At 34.2% G+C, this 18,599-nt stretch overlaps 1 protein-coding gene across 11 annotated transcripts in view; it reads left to right on the top strand.

Moving 5' to 3' along the window:
• Window positions 1-18,599, top strand: part of METTL15 (methyltransferase like 15) — a 233,466-nt gene that overhangs the window by 72,320 nt on the left and 142,547 nt on the right. For all 11 annotated transcript variants that reach the window (XR_005127468.2, XR_005127469.1, XM_054699314.1 and 8 more), the window contains one exon: window positions 11,218-11,354. Coding sequence is in view for 9 of the 11 variants with exons in the window: in XM_054699314.1 (XP_054555289.1) it covers window positions 11,218-11,354 (137 nt within the window). In the remaining 2 variants the exon portion in view is untranslated. The remainder of the gene's footprint in view (window positions 1-11,217; window positions 11,355-18,599) is intronic.

Raw genomic sequence — 18,599 nt, 5'->3', positions numbered from 1 at the left:
TGGTAATAACTGTTATTTCATCTATACCATTGGTGATTTTTTTTTTTCACTAAGATGTGGAGTATAAAGTAATTAAATTAATAGTCAGATAAAGATAAGCTGAAATACTAATCATTGGTGACTTTTAAGTTTTATTTAAATTCCTTACAAATTTCTCCCTCTGTAAATGTTACATTACTGTAACTCCTTTTAAAGACTCCTTTTAAAGACCATTTGCCAACTGAAGGTTCTGCTAATATTTCTTCAAATTTAGAAAGCATGTAATGTTTTTTGTTTGCTAAATTACTTTTAAACATAATATAGATTATAATGGAATTTAGGCCTTTTGTGAATAATTATTTTCTTAACTAAAATACATTTAATTACTTTATTCATATAGACTATACCATTTTCAAATTCCTTTCATGCATATTGTCTTATTTGCTTATTCTAATAGCTCAGTCATATGGAACAAGTATGGCATAATTATTTCTTCTTGCACATGAAGAAATTGAGGTTCAGAGAAGTTAAGTAATTTTGCCCAACTTTCATGGCAATTAAATAATAGGTCCTGAACCAGATATCAGATATTCTGATCTTTAATCTTTTTTTTTTTAATATTCTGTGGCCTCATTTAATATCCTTTTTTTTTAACTCATATAATACTTGAAAGTCAAAAAAGCAGTTTATTCTAAAAGTTTTTGGATAGCTTATTGAGCTTACCTCTTCTAATTATTTTTAATTATTTCAAACATACTTTCTGATGTTTTCTGTTATTTCCCACCTTACTAACCTATGAAGCACTTTGCCTTAAAAAGTTTACTTTTTTACATCTTCTCAGCACAAGGATTTCATGGTGGCGTAGTATACCCTATTCTCAGTCTAAAACTTGTGCAACCTGGAGTCACATTTTTAAGAAGAGATGATGTGGAAGTTTCCTCTTACCTGTCCTTATTTGCATGCATTCACCTGCATACACCTGTGCCTGAATGTGCGTATACAGCCATGTGTACCTGGTAGATAACACTTATATGTATGTCTGCTTTGTTTGGAGTCTAGGTAAAGAAAATCTTAGTTTTATTTTAATACTGATAAGAATTTAATAACAGAACCATGTTGAAACTGCCATCAGTAAAATGACTTGTTTTCCCTGCTGAAAATTTTTTTAGAAGAGCGTGTACTGAATACATTGGCTAAAGAGCTTAGTATTGTATTTTATGTTTTTCCAAATATTGTAGATAATCTATATAATTAATAATTCTGAAAAGAAAATGCCTGCTGAGCTTTCTCAATATTTGTGTAATGTTCATGGGAAGTTTGTTCATAATATCTTATAAGAATTTCTTGCTGATGTAGATAAAAATTATTTTTCCTATTTTAAAAATTGCTGACAGGTTGTGCATTGTCTGACCAGTGACCTCTGTGAAGGTAAGCTTATTGAGAGCACCCATACCGTGTTACTTTTAGCTATTTCTGTTAATGTAAACATTATATGCAAGCAGATCAAGTGCAGTTGATTGTATGTGGCTGGGAATTATGATTGAATTTCATCCCATGTTATAGAGAAGTGTAAAAGCTGCTCATCACAAAGAAGTATGAATGCACCAAATACTTAATATAATGAACATACTTTACAAAGAGAAAAAAATAAGTTTTGTTATGACAAGTAAAGATTTCTTTTATGAATAGAATAGAATTTAAACTACAAGATTAAATGTTTGCAGAATTTTGGCAGAATGAGTCATCATAGTAACACCAATACTCTTCATAAAATGGGAAAAGAGATAAATTTATTGCAATGCATTGATTTGTTTGTGGTGTAACTTTTATATTATTTTGAGTTTTCTTCCTTTTATATAAGCCCATGTAATAGTTACAAATAAAACAAAATAAGCGCATAGCCGACAGATCCTGAACAGAGCTTGACAGGACAATAATAAATCAAGGGATTTGGTAGGAAAGATATTTGTTCAGAACGTTAGTTATAAGGTTGGTGGCTTTCTGTGTTCACAGTTATATGTTCTAATTCATTCCAGGTTGACTAATGCATCGGTGTGACAAATGTCTATCTGTCAACAGATTAGACAGAAAACATAAGCAAAACCAAAGAGAATAAGTGATAGTCTTGAGTGATTCAGCACACATAGCTTGCCTTGGCAATTGTAAACATTGCAGTGACATTAAGAAGAAGACTAGTGATTTTTCAGTCATTGTAATCATTATATAACATTTCATTTCCAATATCATATCCAGTAACTAGCTCAACTCCTAATATCTGCCTCACTAATTACATTAAAGGGATACCCCTCCACTGCCTTTGGTAAATGTGCCAGATAGATTGTATTTGGGACACCATACTTCCCAAAGCTGCAGAAAATAATTTTAATATATAATCAAGGTAATTTATCTTAGGGTTTTTTTTTTAAACATACGTCAATTTTTTTTTTTTTAGAGGCATGTTTTATTTATTTATTAATTTGTTTGTTTGTTTGTTTGTTTTGTTTATACATGCACTGGGTACAGTCAGAAGCGCGGGAGGGTGAGAGGATTCACCAGAGCCAGAGCGGGGAGCAGAGCAGGCAGAAGGACCGAAGTACACTGCTGAGGGGAGCAGCGGGCGGCAGGGGTGGTCTGCGCGCTATGAGGGACCCTCCTCCGGTGGCCGGGGAGCGCCGGAGATCGAATGGCGCTGCAGAGGCCGCTGGCAGCTTCGCAACCCAGCGCTCAACCGCTGCACCACCGGGGAGGCCCAAACATACGTCAATATTTTTTATTAGGATGAACTTTTAAAAATATATTTCAAACCTAATGTTCTTTAAGCATTTTCAGAAACTACTTGCTCCCACTGTGGATTAATGCTGTTGTAATTGGCCTCATTGCATTTTTGGATTTCAATTTCATTATATTCTATTTAAGATCTCTTAAGCAGTGCCCCTCACTTCAGTGTTTTAAGTTCAATACAAAGAATTATTCTGTTTCCGCATGGAATTCTTAAACATCTTCATTCTCCCTGTCGTGCAGCCTGGATTTTCTCATACTTTTAGTTTTGTGCCTGCTGGAGTACGAAGTTATCCCTAGATATCTCTAACACTAATTGGGAGGTAGCAGATGATGGAAGAGCAGTGTAGAAGAGAGGAAAAGGAAATGCTTATCTTATTTTTGCCTCTATTTCCAATCATACCACCAATTCATGCTTTCTTAAATAAATGATCTAATGTACTCGTCTATGTGCTTATTTTTTCCTACCATAAAGATTCTTGTAAGAATTAAATCAAGTTTTCAAAGTGTGTAGCATAGTGACTTCTGGCACATAATAATTTTTAATAATTGCATAAAAAATGATGTCTGTTATCTAGTGGTTACCTAGACAGCGTACTTTGTCATAACTTTTTTATTTTCCTCATTTCTCCACTCACCATATCTGATCTCTAGATTCTACCCTATTAAAAAAGCAAAGTAGTTAGTAGTACAGGTTCAGTAGACAACTGTTTTAAAATCTTTTTTCCCATTTATCAGCTGGTCTTCAGACAATTTAAACTTCTCCAAAACTTCCCATTTCTTAATAAGTTAATAAAATTTAGCATAGCATAGCATAGAATGGTGTATAGCTTGCTTCAGAGTGTTATTTTTGAGAATTATATTCAGTTAACTGTGTATGTGTTTGTGTTTATGCCTATGTATAAAATAAGTGAATAATGCAAATAAAATGATTAACACCATATTTGGTATAAGATAACCATTCATAAGTGTGCTGTCCATTGTTACTCTTCTGTCCTCCATTCCTGTTACCAGTTCAGGCAGTTATGTCCTCTTAGCTTGGTGTTCTATACCAGGTCGCCACTATGTTCTACTCAACCACCCAATACTGTTGGCAGTTAAATTATTTTGTGTACTTAAAAATTCTCAAAGCTGTTAATTTTCTAGCAAATGTGATGCAAAAAATTACTTGGCCTTTTAGGACTGCCACAATTTGATTTCATACTGCCTTACCAGCATTATTTCATAAATTGTCTCTCTCACTGACTATGATGAAGATTAAGGCAGGAAACATGTCGCCACAAATAATGCAATATCTGGCACAAATATGAAAGTTGTTAATTTCTCCTTCCTCTTCCCTTTTTCTCCTGGATTCTGGTCAAGCTTAGTTCTTCCCATATATGAGATATCTTTCTCTATATCTGTCTGTGCATTGTCGTAAGATTTAGCCCCTTGTTTTTGTTAATTTATTCAGTAGCTATTTATTGATATATTCTGTATGCTACATATTATTTGACACTGGGGACACAAATGTTTAGGGCACCTTCCAGAGACATGTTCTAGAAAGAACAAATAGCATTTGAGATACTAAGTTCTCTAGACTGAAACTGCATGAGAACAGCGGTCATGTTTATTTTTGCCTATTATTATATTTTTAACTCTTAGCATAGAACTGTGGACATGTTAGAATTATCATACAGTTTGAGAATAAAATTTGAGAGAGTAGGAAAGAGGTAAAAAAGGGATGGAAGATGAGATAATGGTATGTTTGACAATTGTGCAGACTTCTTTACAGACTTTGATATGTACAGACTTCTGTACTATTTCATGTCTGAGAATGGTGGGGGATGATGTTGGGAACACATGGCAGAGGGCAGATAAGAAGAATATTATGTATTATGCCTAGGAGTTTGCACTCTATGTAGCTTTGGAGAACCTGTGTGTGTGTATAATTTTTAACTTATTTTTAATTAAGATAATACTAAGATAACCCCATCAGAGATTACCACCATAGTGCACTCACTACCAAGTCACCAATAATCCACCACTATAGTCCATTGTGTTTCCTTATTTCTTTGTTCTTATACCTCCCTGATCTCCTCCCCTCCGCCCCCGCCGGATGATTCAGTTCTATAATCAGTTTTCAAGGCTTAGATTTTAAGTTTATATATATATGACACTTAGTTTGGTTTCTCTATGTTTTACATATTAATGACACCATTTGGTATTTATCTTTCTCCTTCTGACTTCACTTAGCATTATCCCTTCCAGCTCCATCCATCTTGAGACAAATGACATAAGCTATCTTTTCTTGACCACTGGGTAATATTCCATTGTATAACAAATCTTAATCCACTCGTCTGTTTGTGGGCATTTAGGTTATTTCCATCATTTGGCTATAGTAATACTACAATAAATATGGGAGTGCAAGTTTCCTTTTGAATTAGTGTTTTGGATTTTTCCAGTAGATGTCTAGGATTGGAATTACTGGATTGTATGGCAGATCCATGTTTAATGTCTTGAGATACTGTCACACAGCTTTCTGTGAGGACTGGCCCAGTCTGCATTCCTACCAGCAGTGTAGGAGAGTTCCCATTTTTCCAAATCCCCACCAGTACTTGTTGTTTCTGGTCTTTTTAATATGGACCATTCTCACAGGTATGAGATTATATCTCATTGTGGTCTTGATTTGCATTTTCCTGATAATAAGTGATAATAAACATTTATTCATGTACCCATTGGCAATCTGTATGTCATCTTTGGGTAAGTCTATGTATTGGGCTGTTGAAGTTGTATGAGTTCTTTGTAGATCTTAGGTTCCTTTCACTGTGCAAAGCTTTTTAGTTGGATATATTCCCCCTTGTTTATGTTCTCTTTTGTTTCTTTGTTGTAGTGCCTGAATCCCTAATATTAATGTCATATGCTGCAGTTTTACTTTACTTCAGAAAGATTATTCTATTAACAGTGTAACAAGAAGAATTAGAAATGAGAGTAGAGACATGATGCCAGTTGCTAGACTATTGTGATAATAGAAGAAATACATGGGCCTGAATTAAAATGGTAATAGAAAGATTTAAAACAAACTTATATGGTAAAATCAGCAGGACATGGTAACTAATTGGATTTGGAGTCTATGAGAGAGAGAAAATTGGGTGAAGTCTGAATTCTGCCCAGAAAACAAAATATTCATTGGAAGGAATTTTTAAGTGAAATCAGGCCATATTGTTTCCAAATTCAGATGAGAACTTACTATTAAAAATCTTGCACAGATTGAAAATGACTAATCAACATTAGGAAAATGAAATTGTACTGTTCATGGCTAAAAATGTTTTTATGTCCAATTTTAAGTGTTGTTCCAGTGTAAAACTTTCAATGGTTAGAACTATTGGATTAAAAATTTCACTTAGTTATCTAGTATATATACTAGATATCAAATTCCTTGATTTTTGTCAATTTCCCTCTTCAGAGAGCAGACTGAGCTGAGTTAAAGGTTATCTTATATGAGAGGTAGAAACGAGTAGTAGTACTAGGTATGCTATAGAAAAGTGGAGGAGAATGTGATAAAAGAATTGAACTTGTATTCATTCTATAAGCCCTTCTAACTCTAACCAGCCATGAGTTTTTGATTTTTAAGTGTTTCATTTTTCTGTTTGTTTGTTTTTCATTTCAAGACCAATTTGACACTGTAACCTGTCTTGAACTTACTGTTTTCAGGCAAGTCTAAGATGTCTTCTCTCAGTCATTAGTCTTTATTAGTTGCTATTCCATATACCAGTTCTCATACGCAACACAGTTGTCTTGGAATTTAATTCAAGAGGTTATCTTCATAAGGTCTTTAAAAAAATTTGAGTGGCATGACTGTGATTGTTATAAACTGTTTTGGAGGCTTAAGGTGCAGAGTTCCTAAGTGCGTCTATCTTCATATTAAGAAAAAAATGTCTTTTCAAAGAACAATTTTATTTCAGTGTGATTATATAATTTCAATGGGGGAGTATTATGAAACAAAATGGAAAGAGCCCAGAATCTTGGTTTTGGTATTATTAGCTTTGCCCTCAACTAGCTACCGGCTACCCTCTTCAGGTCTTGATCTCCTCATAAGTAAAATGAGGGGGTGGAATAAAAAGTCCTCCATATCTCTCTGAACTCTGAAATTTTGTGACTGTACCTGATCCATAGCAGATCCACATCTATAGCTCAACTATTAAAGTGTGACTCATCTTGGTGAAAGGTAAACCTAATTATTTCTTTGATATTTAGAAGACAATGGGAATAAATTGTCATTTACTTGTATTTGATTAAAAGAGCTAATCTAAATTAAGAAATGTTGATTTTTTTTTTAAATTTCAAATGTAAAGGAGACTGCTCAGCAAATAAAAATGTACTATGGAATTACAGAGTATAATTAATTACAGAATGTTATTAATGTTCTGAATAATTTCCGAGTCAATTTGTAATATTAGGAATACATTGATGTTAAATGAGTGAACAATAGTTGGACATCTTGTGACTGTTTTCTGTAGTCCTGTGCAGTGAGTCCTATATCCTAAATCGTATTTTGGATTCATATATGCAAATGAGTGTTGCTGTGTTTATCATCAGTACCTTGGGAGGCTGAGCTCTTTTTTCATATCTCAACACTAAATATATGCTACACATCTACTACTGTTCTCTGATACTACTATATTTAATTGGAGACAAAATTCAAGAATTATTGTTATGAATCTCTCCCCCAAGTGCTATTTTCTTCTTTACCTACTAGCATTTTCATTATGAGCCCCTGCATGAGAAACCATTAATCTCACTCATCTTCCTGACCCCACACACCATGCAGACTATGCAGAGACCCTACATCTTATTTACCTCATGTCACACTTAGTTTTCCCTGAGATGCTTTTTGTTCTCACCTGTGTGGAACCTCCCAGGACTGAAGGTTTTGCTTTTCTGTGCCACAGAGGGTCACAGGAATCTGTGGTAGCGCTCAGAACCCGGTGATTGAGGGGCTGTTCTCCCTCAGTTCACAATCCAGTCTGCTGCTCTGAGATTTTATCACCTGTCAGTCATAGGTTGAGTACTTTCTTGGAATTTGCCCATCTTTTCCTTCTATCCTTGACACCATTTTAGAGAAATCTCTTTTCCTTAAAGATAATGCCTACCCAGGATAACTAGCATTTACTTTCTGAGCTTTATTTAATTTAATTTTATTTTATTTTGTCTTTGCTAAAATACAGAAAAGTGATTGTCTTCAAATAATAGGAAGAATAAAAAAATTTCTTTCTCCCATGTAAAATCTTCAAGATACATATATTCTAAAGTTCTAAGTTGATAGGTAACTAATTGAAAGGGGGAGGGAGAGAGAGAAAGAGAGAAAGATCAAATGTTATCCTCCTACGCAGAGATAAAAACATGACTTTCAAGGCTATGAATTCCAGTGGGAATGATTGAGCTTTAAAAAGCTAAACTTTTATGATTTTTGTAAAGCTACCTCTGCCATGATTCTTTTTCATGCTATCCACTGTCCCCCCACCCCCTTATTTTTTTCTTTCATTTCTTCCATCCCTTTCTCCTCTCGTCTTACTACTAAGGTGTTCTTAATGAAGTCACATTGTCTCTCTGCACCTGAGTTTTCTCTTTAGTAAAAATGAGGATAGTACCTTTTGTTTATACTCCCATAGAGAGCTTTTGTTAGACCACTTAGGGAAACATTAATACTTGGTAAACCTTAAAGCAGTGTGCAAATACAGATTTTATTGATTTAATACAGAGGCAGGATGGTGTAAGAAAAAGCGTAGGTTTACGTGCCAGATATACCTGGATTCATTTCTTTCATTTGCCTCTTACTAGTTTATTGTAATCTTAGTTTCTGCAAATGTAAAATCTAATAACACTTTATAATTGCTAGGAGGAAATAAAATTATCAATCTCTGTGAGGTAAGCAGATGTGTATTTTATACTTAGATGAAGCAACTGAAGCACAGAGAATTAAAATGATTAAGCCAGGCTTACACAGATGGATAAGTGAAATAATCAGAATAAACTCTCAGTGGCAAATACATATTTGACTTTTTATTTTTTAAAAAGATTTATTTATTTATTTATTTATTTATTTATACAAGTGCTGGGTACAGTCAGAAGCATGGGAGGGTGAGAGAATTCACCAGAGCTGGAGCGGGGAGCAGAACAGGCAGACTGACGAAATACATTGCTGAGGAGAGCAGCGGGTGGCAGGAGATGTCTGTCGTGCCATGTGGTGCCCTTGCTGGCTGCCAGGGATCGAACTGGCACTGCAGAGGCTGCGGGTAGCTTTGCAGCCCAGCACTCAACCACTGCGCCACCAGGGGAGGCCCAGATTTGACTTTTTAGATAAATTATGTCAAGTAATTTTAAAGAAAGACTCTATATGTTTGGAGCATTAAAAAATACATTTGGATATATATATATAGAAAATGGTCCATACAAATGATTTTCTTGATATAAAAGAACTAATTTATTTGTTCTTGTGAGCTTCTTAAGAAAAATAAAATTAGTCCTTTTCCTTATTCTGTTTTTAATTTTTACAGATTTTAAAATATGGTCAATGGTAATGACCCAGTTGTCTACCTTTGAAATTAGAATTCTGGGTGACAAATAAAACTGAGATGTCCTTATTTTTGATGAACAATGTGTATTAAAATTTGTAAAGTGAGGGCCTTCCCAGTGGCTCATTGGTTGAGCGCTGGGCTGCGAAGCTGCCCGCAGCCTCTGCAGTGATGGTTCGATCCCCAGCCGTTCGGCAAGGGTCCCACATGGCACAACAGACCTCTCCTGCTGCGCCCGCTGCTCCCCTCAGCAGTGTACTTGATCAGTCTGCCTGTTCTGTTCCCCGCTCTGGCTCTGGTGAATTCTGTCACCCTCCCATGCTTCTGACTGTGCCCAGTGCTTATATAAGTAAATAAATAAATCTTTAAAAAAAAATTTGTAAAGTGAAAGTTGATGATTCCAGTCACCTATTAAACTAGGACATATGGTGGTGTTCATTTCTAGTTTCATAATTCCCATTCATCTCCCCTTTTAGCTTTGGTGTTACACTTGCCTGGTAATAATAGGTTATTTTTCCCCCTATGGAAGCTTCCTTGATTATCAGTGCATCTCCAAGGGCATAATCATGATCTATTAAAAAATAATCATGTAAATTATGATCATCTCACATTTTCCAGAATATTTTTAATGATGAGGAATTATAAAAAATATATTGATTGGAACTTTACTGGCTTGGGATAAGGTAATCATATGCAAATTACTTTATTTGGCATATTCTTAGTTTAAATCCATGGTTATAATAAGATTGGGTTTTGGGATATAAGAATAAAGTAGTTTATGGTTTTTCCTGGGAAAAGTTCTTTGTTTAAATTATGTTAATCCCTAACAAATTAAAAACTGAGGTAAGTTACAGGGGTGGAGGATTTTTACCTGCTCTTGGATGCATAAAATGATTATACATACTGGAAAAAAATTATTTGATCTTACATACAATAATAAGACTAAGTGCTGTTTTAAAATTGTCTTAAATGAGGGCCTTCCTGGTGGCGCAAGGGGTTAAGCATTCAGCTATGAAGCAATTTGCAGCCTCTGTTATCTATTTTCTTTAGAGTGTAACCAAATAAAAAAGGCAAAAATGTAGATTCAGATCCAATAAACTGTATTTAGTAACTAAAATGATCCAAACATTTTAAAGATATACATTACTGTACATCATATCCTACTGTCCCGGTAAAATTATACTGGCAAATCTTTGTCTCTCAAAAGTGTCTTCGGATAAATGTCACTGTCCCAATTAGATAGGATATTGGTGATATTTTCTTTTCTAGGCCTTCCTTTTTTTCTTAAACCCTGAAGAAATCAGAAGATATTAAAAGTTTAGGTGACTTTCCCCAAAACATATAGCTACTTAGTGAGAAAACTGGAACTTATCCACATGTTTTGACTATGCCTTGGGCTTTTTTCAGGTCAGATTTTTTTTTTTTTTTTCATTTTTCGGGTTAAGCGTTAAAAGGTTTGTTCTGTGACTGTTTTAGCATATTCTCTCTCACTCACTCCCTCTCTCTCCAACTCTTGAATATCTATACTTTTATTGTAAAGCATTTAGAAACATTTAGATATAAAATGAGCCATACTAGTTGTAAGCTATAGAAATTGTTGGAACTATTATTACCAGCCAGGTGCTGGAAAGCAATAAAAAGCTACCAGCCCAACAGTGTGACATGCATGTCTGATTATGAAGGGAAATGTAAATTTGTCTTGACTTGCCAGCTTTTGCCAGAGATCGTCATTTTACTGATACTTTGATATGTTCATTTGGCTTGATAAACAGAACTAGATGCAAAATTATTATAATTGTTTTCTACTTGCCATCAACTCTGCAAATTATTGTGTGCTTCTAGAAATTAATGTAGTTATCAAGAATGTTCATCCTAAGTGGTAATTTCCTTTTTCTGTGTTGGCTAGGTTTTTCTAGATATGACATTCGGTTCAGGAGGACACACAAGAGCCATTCTACAGAAGGAATCAGATATTACTTTGTTTGCCTTAGACAGAGATCCAACAGCTTATGCAATAGCAGAGCAACTTTCAGAATTGTATCCGTAAGTAATACTTTTGTATCATTGTTTAATTTTGGTGCTGAGTTGTACAGATCTTGGTTTACCATCTTGGAATTTGTTTTCATTTGTAGGAAGTGATGCTTCACTTCAGTATTTTGTCCCTTTTTTGCTCAGAAATAGTGTAAATGATTTTTTATCTAATTTCTTTTTTAAATAAGGTAACAATTTATGGGAGTACAGATTCATGCTTCTTCAAAGATCTGTTGCCACAACATGCCCTCCTACCAGAGAAGCAGTAGCCATCTACCACACTTCATTGGGGCCCCTCTATTTACTTCCATTCCCTTATTTCTCCCTTTGGTAACATTCCGTTGTGCTTTCAGAATCTAAGGATTTGTTTTGTCTCTGCATTTGTTTTGTTTACATTGTTTATATTCCACATATGAGTGAAAATGATCTGTAGTACATGAAATAATGTTACTGCATTTATCCTTTCTGAATTCCTATGAGTAAAAAGTGACTTAACTACAAATTTGAACATGTGTTAAAATCCATTAACAATTGGTATTTTGGCAAATAATCCATAATTAAAAAAAAAATTCTTAAAGAATTTTATGAGATATTGAATATAAGAATTTAGTGGAGTAAATATGTGAGAATTCTGCAGAATTCATGATGTCACATACATCAACATAATGCAGTTGTTTTCTTTGAATTCTTCCTGAAATTCAGAAGTAAATTTAGAGCAAGAGTATGTATCTCTGTCAAAATTAGTGAACTTTTACTGTTGAACTTTTAAAATATAAAATAATGTCTTCATGACTAGTGAAATCACTTTCCTTTAAAGGTAAAATTTGAATTAGTTACATCCATATGCTATGCTGTTTAAGAGCCATCAGCCTGAAAAAAGAACACTAAGAGCTAAGATGACTGTGTCCAAATATGTAAAGGTCTATTTTTAGGGATGGGGAATTGTTCTTTTATCTCATGCTTCATAGACTGAATCAAGAAAATACATGATGTAAACTAGAATTTTTACAAGTTATGGCAGTCAAATAGTGAAATGGTTTCATTAGTGAGGTAGCAAAGTTTGACCCTGGTAAACCTTAGTCATAGACTATAGTTAGAAAGTTGGATTACTAATCTGGCAAGATCTTTTGCAACCTCTTTTAGGTCCCAAACGCTCTTCAAATCTATCAGTGTATATAATTATCGTAATAAAAATGTAAACAAATATACATAGAATTTTGCTTGCAAGATCACAGGGTTTTTGGAGTTCCTGAAACCCATTAGACTCAGACTATTTTCAATAAAAAATGAGGGTGTGCTTTAATGACATGCTGTTCAAAAACTTCGTAGTTTTTAAAATCTTTCCAGTTCATTCAGCAATGTAACTTAGATGTTTCTTTTTTTAGAAGATCTTATACTAGGTCATTCATGTTTGTTCAACATTTTATTAAGTCTCTTGATTATGACCTGAACATTAATAAAATGAGTATATGTCTTTATTGTATTTTACTGTCATAGAAATGCTGAATTTTGTTAGATATTATTACTTCTAAAGGGAGTGATTCTCAGTCACTTAGGAAAAAGATACCATGAAACAAATACCCTACTTTCTCACATTGAGCTTAAAAGTTTATCAATTTTACAAGATTTTATTTTTCACCTTACTGGAACCTTGAGACTCTTCAGTTTAGATGTGGAAAGCATTATTAGACAGATTAAATACTAACAGGCTCATATTGCATATAGTGATAGAACTAGGATGTATATTCTAATCCAACGCCAAATAATCTCATTTTATGAAATTTTACTACCTTGGCACAAATCTTACTGTGAGATTTTTTTATTCATCAACAAAATAATTCCTTTCAAACATTATAAATTAGATAAGGAACAATAAAGAAATTCAAAATAAAACAGGAAGAACGAACTAATAAAGATAAAACTTCCAGTCAAAGAAACTGAAAACCAAAAAGAATAAAAGCTAGTGGGGAGCAATATTTTCAGTGACCAGTTTTTGAAAATTAAACCTGATTATTAAAGGAAAAAGAGAGGAAAAAATATGTTAAGATTGAGAGTCACAGGGTATGTTAGTAGTGAAATGATATCACCACAATTCTGTGGTAACATGTAAAACCTAGATGAAATGAATAATTTAGTAGTAAAATACAAATTGTTAAAATTAACCCTGAAATAAAAAATTTATATTTATTTATTTTGTTTTTATGTCTGAGATCTTTATTTTAATGGAGCTGCACTCCCTATTGAATTTGAATTCATCTTTTTATTTATATATATATTAAATCATTTTTCATTTTTGTACAATATATGCTTTCTCCTCCCAGGTGTAGTCCCCGTATAATTACCACCCCAATTCACCCATGTACCAACACCATAGTCCCTGTGCTTTTCCCTCACCTGTTTTGATCACTCTCCCTCCCTGTCCCCTTCAGAATGTCTCTGACTTATATTTGACTGTTAATTTTGTATTTTTTATTTATTATAATTTTTTTTTCTGATCCCTTATTTGGTTCCTGTATGTTCCTCCTATAAGTGAAAGCATCTGCTATTTGTCGTTTTCTTCTGGCTTATTTCACTAAAAAATGATCCCTTCCAGCTCCCTCCATGTTGCTGCAAATGGCATGAGTTTATCTTTTTTGATTGCTGAGTAATATTCCACTGTGTATATGTACCACATCTTCTTGATACAGTCATCTATTTATGGGCTTCTGTTTTGTTTCAGTATCTTGCTTATTGTAAATAGTGCATCAGTAAACATAGGGGTGCAGGTGTCCATTTTTTTAATTGCAAAATTTAAATACGTTATTAATCATAAAATGGATTAGAGTAGTAAGTAAAGTACTTTTGCACAATGATCAAAAATATTGCAATTAGTATCTGACTCTTAAAGAGTAGGAAAAAGCAATGACTTTTACTAGTCCTAGCCATGGTAAGTGTGAAAATTTCTTTCAGTTCATTTTATTAATCAGCATAGTTTTGATGTCTAAACTTTATATAGTATTAAAGAAAAAAGAGAAACTCCAGGCTCACTAAAGTGTATAAATGCAGATTTATTTATTTTTTTAAATATGATTTTTTTAATTTTTATATTCCCCATACAATTGCAACCCCCTTATTTTGACCCCAATCCCTCCCCTCCCCGCTCCCACCCCCCATAGAGTATCTCTGGTTCATAGTTGTTTGTTGATTGTGATTTTTACTTTCTTATAGTTATTCTTTTTCCTGGTCCCTAATTTAAGTTTTCTAGATTCCTGCTATGAGTGAGACCATCCGATATTTTTCTTTTTCTTTCTGACTTATTTCACTGAGCATGATCCCTTCCAGCGCCATCCATGTTGCTGCAAATTGCATGTGTTTATCTTTTTTGAATATTCCGTGTGTAATGTTGGCTTCATAGAACGTGTTTGGTATTATCCCTTCCTTCCCAATTTTTTGGAAGAGTTTGTGAAGGATAGGCACTAATTCGTCTCTGAATGTTTGGTAGAATTCATTTGTAAATCCATCAGGTCCTGGGCTTTTGTTTTTGGGGAGGTTTTTGATTACCATTTCAATTTCGCTGCTTGTAATTGGTCTGTTTAGGTGTTCTATTTCTTCTTTATCTAGCTTTAGGTGATTGTAGAGTTGTAGGAATTTGTCCATCTCCTCTAGATTGTTGAACTTGTTTCCATATAACTGTTCATAGTAGTTACTGATTATTTTAATTTCTGCTGTGTCCGTTGTGATTTCTCCTCTTTCATTTATGATCCTGTTTATTTGTGCTTTCTCCCTTTTTTCCTTTGTGAGCCTGGCTAGGGGTTTGTCTATTTTATTTATTTTTTCTAAGAACCAGCTCTTGGTTTCATTGATCTTTTGGATTGTTTTTTTAGTTTCAATTTCATTTATTTCTGCTTTGGTTTTTATTATTTCTTTTCTTCTACTGGTTTTGGGTTTTTTTTTGTTTTCTTTTTCTAGGTCTTTGAGCTTCGATATTAAGTTGTTTCTTTGAGTTCTTTCATGTTTCTTGATGTGAGCCTCTATTGCTATATATTTTCCTCTTATTACTGCTTTTGCTGCATCCCATACATTTAGGAAATTGGTGTCCTCCTTGTCATTCAATTCAAAGAATTTTTTAATTTCTTCTTTGATCTCCTTGTTAGTCCAGTGGTCTTCCAGAAGTGTGGTTTTCAATCTCCATGAGGTACGAGAGTTCCTTGCCTTCGTTTTATGGTTTTTTTCTAGTTTTATGCCTTCATTGTCAAAAAAGATGGTTGGTATGATTTCAATTTTGGTGTATTTGTTGATGTTTGTCTTGTGTCCCAGTATGTGATCTATCCTGGAGAATGATCCGTGTGTGCTTGAGAAAAATGTGTACTCACATTTGTTTGGGTTTAGTGTTCTATAGATGTCTGTTAAGCCCAAGCACTCTAGATCCTTATTTAGAGCTTTAGTGTCTTTACTTATTTTTTGTCTCATTGATCTATCCATTGTTGATAATGGTGTGTTGAAGTCTCCCACTACATATGTGTTTTCTCTGACGTCTGTTTTCAGAGATGACAATGGTTGTCTGATATATTTTGGTGCTCCTTTGTTTGGTGAATATATGTTAATGAGTTATTTCTTCTTGAAGTATTGTCCCCTTGATCATAATGTAGTGACCGTTGGGGTCTCTCTCTTTTTTTTTTTTTTGAGTTTGAAATCTGTTTTATCTGATATAAATATAGCTGTTCCTGCTTTCTTTTTTGGTCCATTTGCTTGTAGGATTGTTTTCCATCCTTTAACTTTGAGTCTATTTTTATCTTTTGTAGCTAAATGTGTTTCCTGGAGACAGCAAAAGGTTGGATTTTGTTTCTTAATTCAGCCTGTGACTCTGTGTCTTTTTATTGAGGAGTTTAGTCCTTTTACATTTAGAGTTAATATTGATATGTTAGCATCTGTATTTGCCATTGTGTTTGTCTTGCCTTTGATTTTATTTATTTATTCTTTTAATAACTTTTTTTTTTTTTTTGGCCTTCTTTCGTTGTTATTTGTCCCTCTGAGGTTCTGGCTTTAGGACTCCTTGTAGTATTTTTTGGAGTGGGGGTTTAGTCGTAATGAAATTCCAGAGTTTCTGTTTGTCTGGGAAGGTCCTTATTCTTTCTTCATAGAGGAAGGAGAGCTTTGCGGGATAGAGTATTCTTGGTTGGCATCTGTTTTCTTGGAGTCTGTTGACTGTGTCCCTCCACTCTCTCCTTGCCCGTAGTGTTTCATCGGAGAAGTCTGATGTCAGTCTGATTGGTTTTCCTTTGAATGTTATCTTTTTCTTCCCTCTTGTCAGCTTCATTATTTTTTCCTTGTCCTGGATTCTTGGGAGCTTTACTGTTATGTGTCTTGCTGTATTTTTCCTTTCGTCGTGGAAGTTTGGTGTTCTTCTTGCTTCTTGTATATCAATTTTCAGCTCCTTCTTCACGTTTGGGAAGTTCTCTTCAATTATCTCCTTCAATATTTTCTCTGTTCCTACATTTCTCTCCTCTCCTTCTGGGATTCCTATAACACTTATATTTCCTTTCCTTATGGAGTCAGATAGTTCCCGAAGTCTTTCTTCGGTCTTTTTCCTTCGTACTTCTCTTTCCTTTTCTGTTTTGGTTCTTTTTATTTCTGTGTCTTCAAGAGTACTTATTCGTTCTTCCATTTCATCTATTCTGCTTTCATTGCTTTTCCCAGAGTTCTTTAGTGCCTCCATTAATTTTTTGATCTCCTGCATTTCTTTTACTTCCCTCTTTAGGGACCCATTTTCATTCTTCTGATCGCTGATTATTTTGCCCTTATCATTGTTTTCCTTTATTACTTCCATCAGTTTTTTAATCACGGCAATTTTAGATTCTCTTTCTGGTATACTCAGAAGTTCTTCCAAGTTACTGTTGTTGCAATCTGGGGGGGGGGTGGTTTTCTTTTTCTGGTGTGCTTTTTTTCCTGAGGTGTTGCTGGGTTATGTGTGGTTCTTCTACTCCCTACTGTCTGTTTTCTAATTTGCTGTATGCATTGGGACACTGTGTTGTTGGTACTGTCCTGCATCTTGGGCGAACTTCCCAGCTCACCTGTGGCTCCTCAGGGAGCCTTCTGCAGGTTATAAATGCAGATTTAAAAAGGAAATGCTGGCATATCTAATTCACTCATTATTTAATTAAATAAATCCTCTGGCCTTATAGAGTTTATTTCGGGAATACAGGGATGGTTTCATATTAGCCTATTAATGATATTTTGATAAGCATGGTGGTCATAAATAATCAACTAGCTGTTTCCATTAAAATTTCTAAGTTAAATAGATATATAATTTTACTTAAATGTAAAATATCCCTGTAAACCAAAGGAAAACAATTATTTTCCCAAAACATGAAACACTTCTAAGGTGAAACACAATTAAGTCAAAGTCAGGATATAAATGTAGATTAGTTTCTAGAAACATTATTTTTAATCAATAGTTTTGGACAGCCTGTTAGTGTAATTAAGAAAAGCTAAAAGTCTCATAATGATTTGACTGAATTCTTAAAAATCCCAAAAGACTTGTAAAATTAATTAGGTGATATGATATGATGGTTAAATAAAATTTAAATATCTGCTTAAGTAATAAATAAATAGAAAGGGAAAGAGGAAATATATTCTATTCTCAAAGGTACCTAAAACTGTATAAAATATTTAGTAATAATTTTAATAAAACACAGTAGTTCCAAGCAAAAATAAACAATATTTTATTGAGAGGTAAACAACAAGGTCTGAACAAAAGAAAAAAACATATTTGCTCTGGGACACAATGAATCAATATCATAAAGTAATGTAAATTTTCCCAAAATTCAAATAAGCATTTAATGTACTTCCAAAAACAATCCTATTTGAGTTTACCTTAACTGATGTTCATTTAATTTGGATAATATGATTTTATATGTATATGCAGAGGGGGGATTAATGACAAGATCATTTAGAATAAAAGAAAGAGAGGGCCTCCCCGATGGCACAGAGGTTGAGCACTGGGTTGCGAAGCTGCCCGCAGCCTCTGCAGCGCCGGTTTGATCCCCGGCTGCTCCCCGGCCACCGGAGGAGGGTCCCACATGGTGCGCAGACCTCTCCTGCCACCCGCTGCTCCCTCAGCAGTGTACTTCGGTCCTTCTGCCTGCTCTGCTCCCCGCTCTGGCTCTGGTGAATTCTCTCACCCTCCTGTGCTTCTGACTGTACCCAGTGCTTGTATAAATAAATAAATTTAAAAAAAAAAAAAAAAAAAAAGAAAGAGAAAGCTTGCCTTCAATCAGA

The sequence above is a fragment of the Talpa occidentalis genome, unplaced genomic scaffold (assembly GCF_014898055.3).
Source record: "Talpa occidentalis isolate TD23 unplaced genomic scaffold, MPIMG_talOcc4v2.1 talOcc4.3, whole genome shotgun sequence".
In the NCBI taxonomy this organism is placed as follows: domain Eukaryota; kingdom Metazoa; phylum Chordata; class Mammalia; order Eulipotyphla; family Talpidae; genus Talpa; species Talpa occidentalis.
This window is presented reverse-complemented; position numbering and strand designations above follow the sequence as displayed.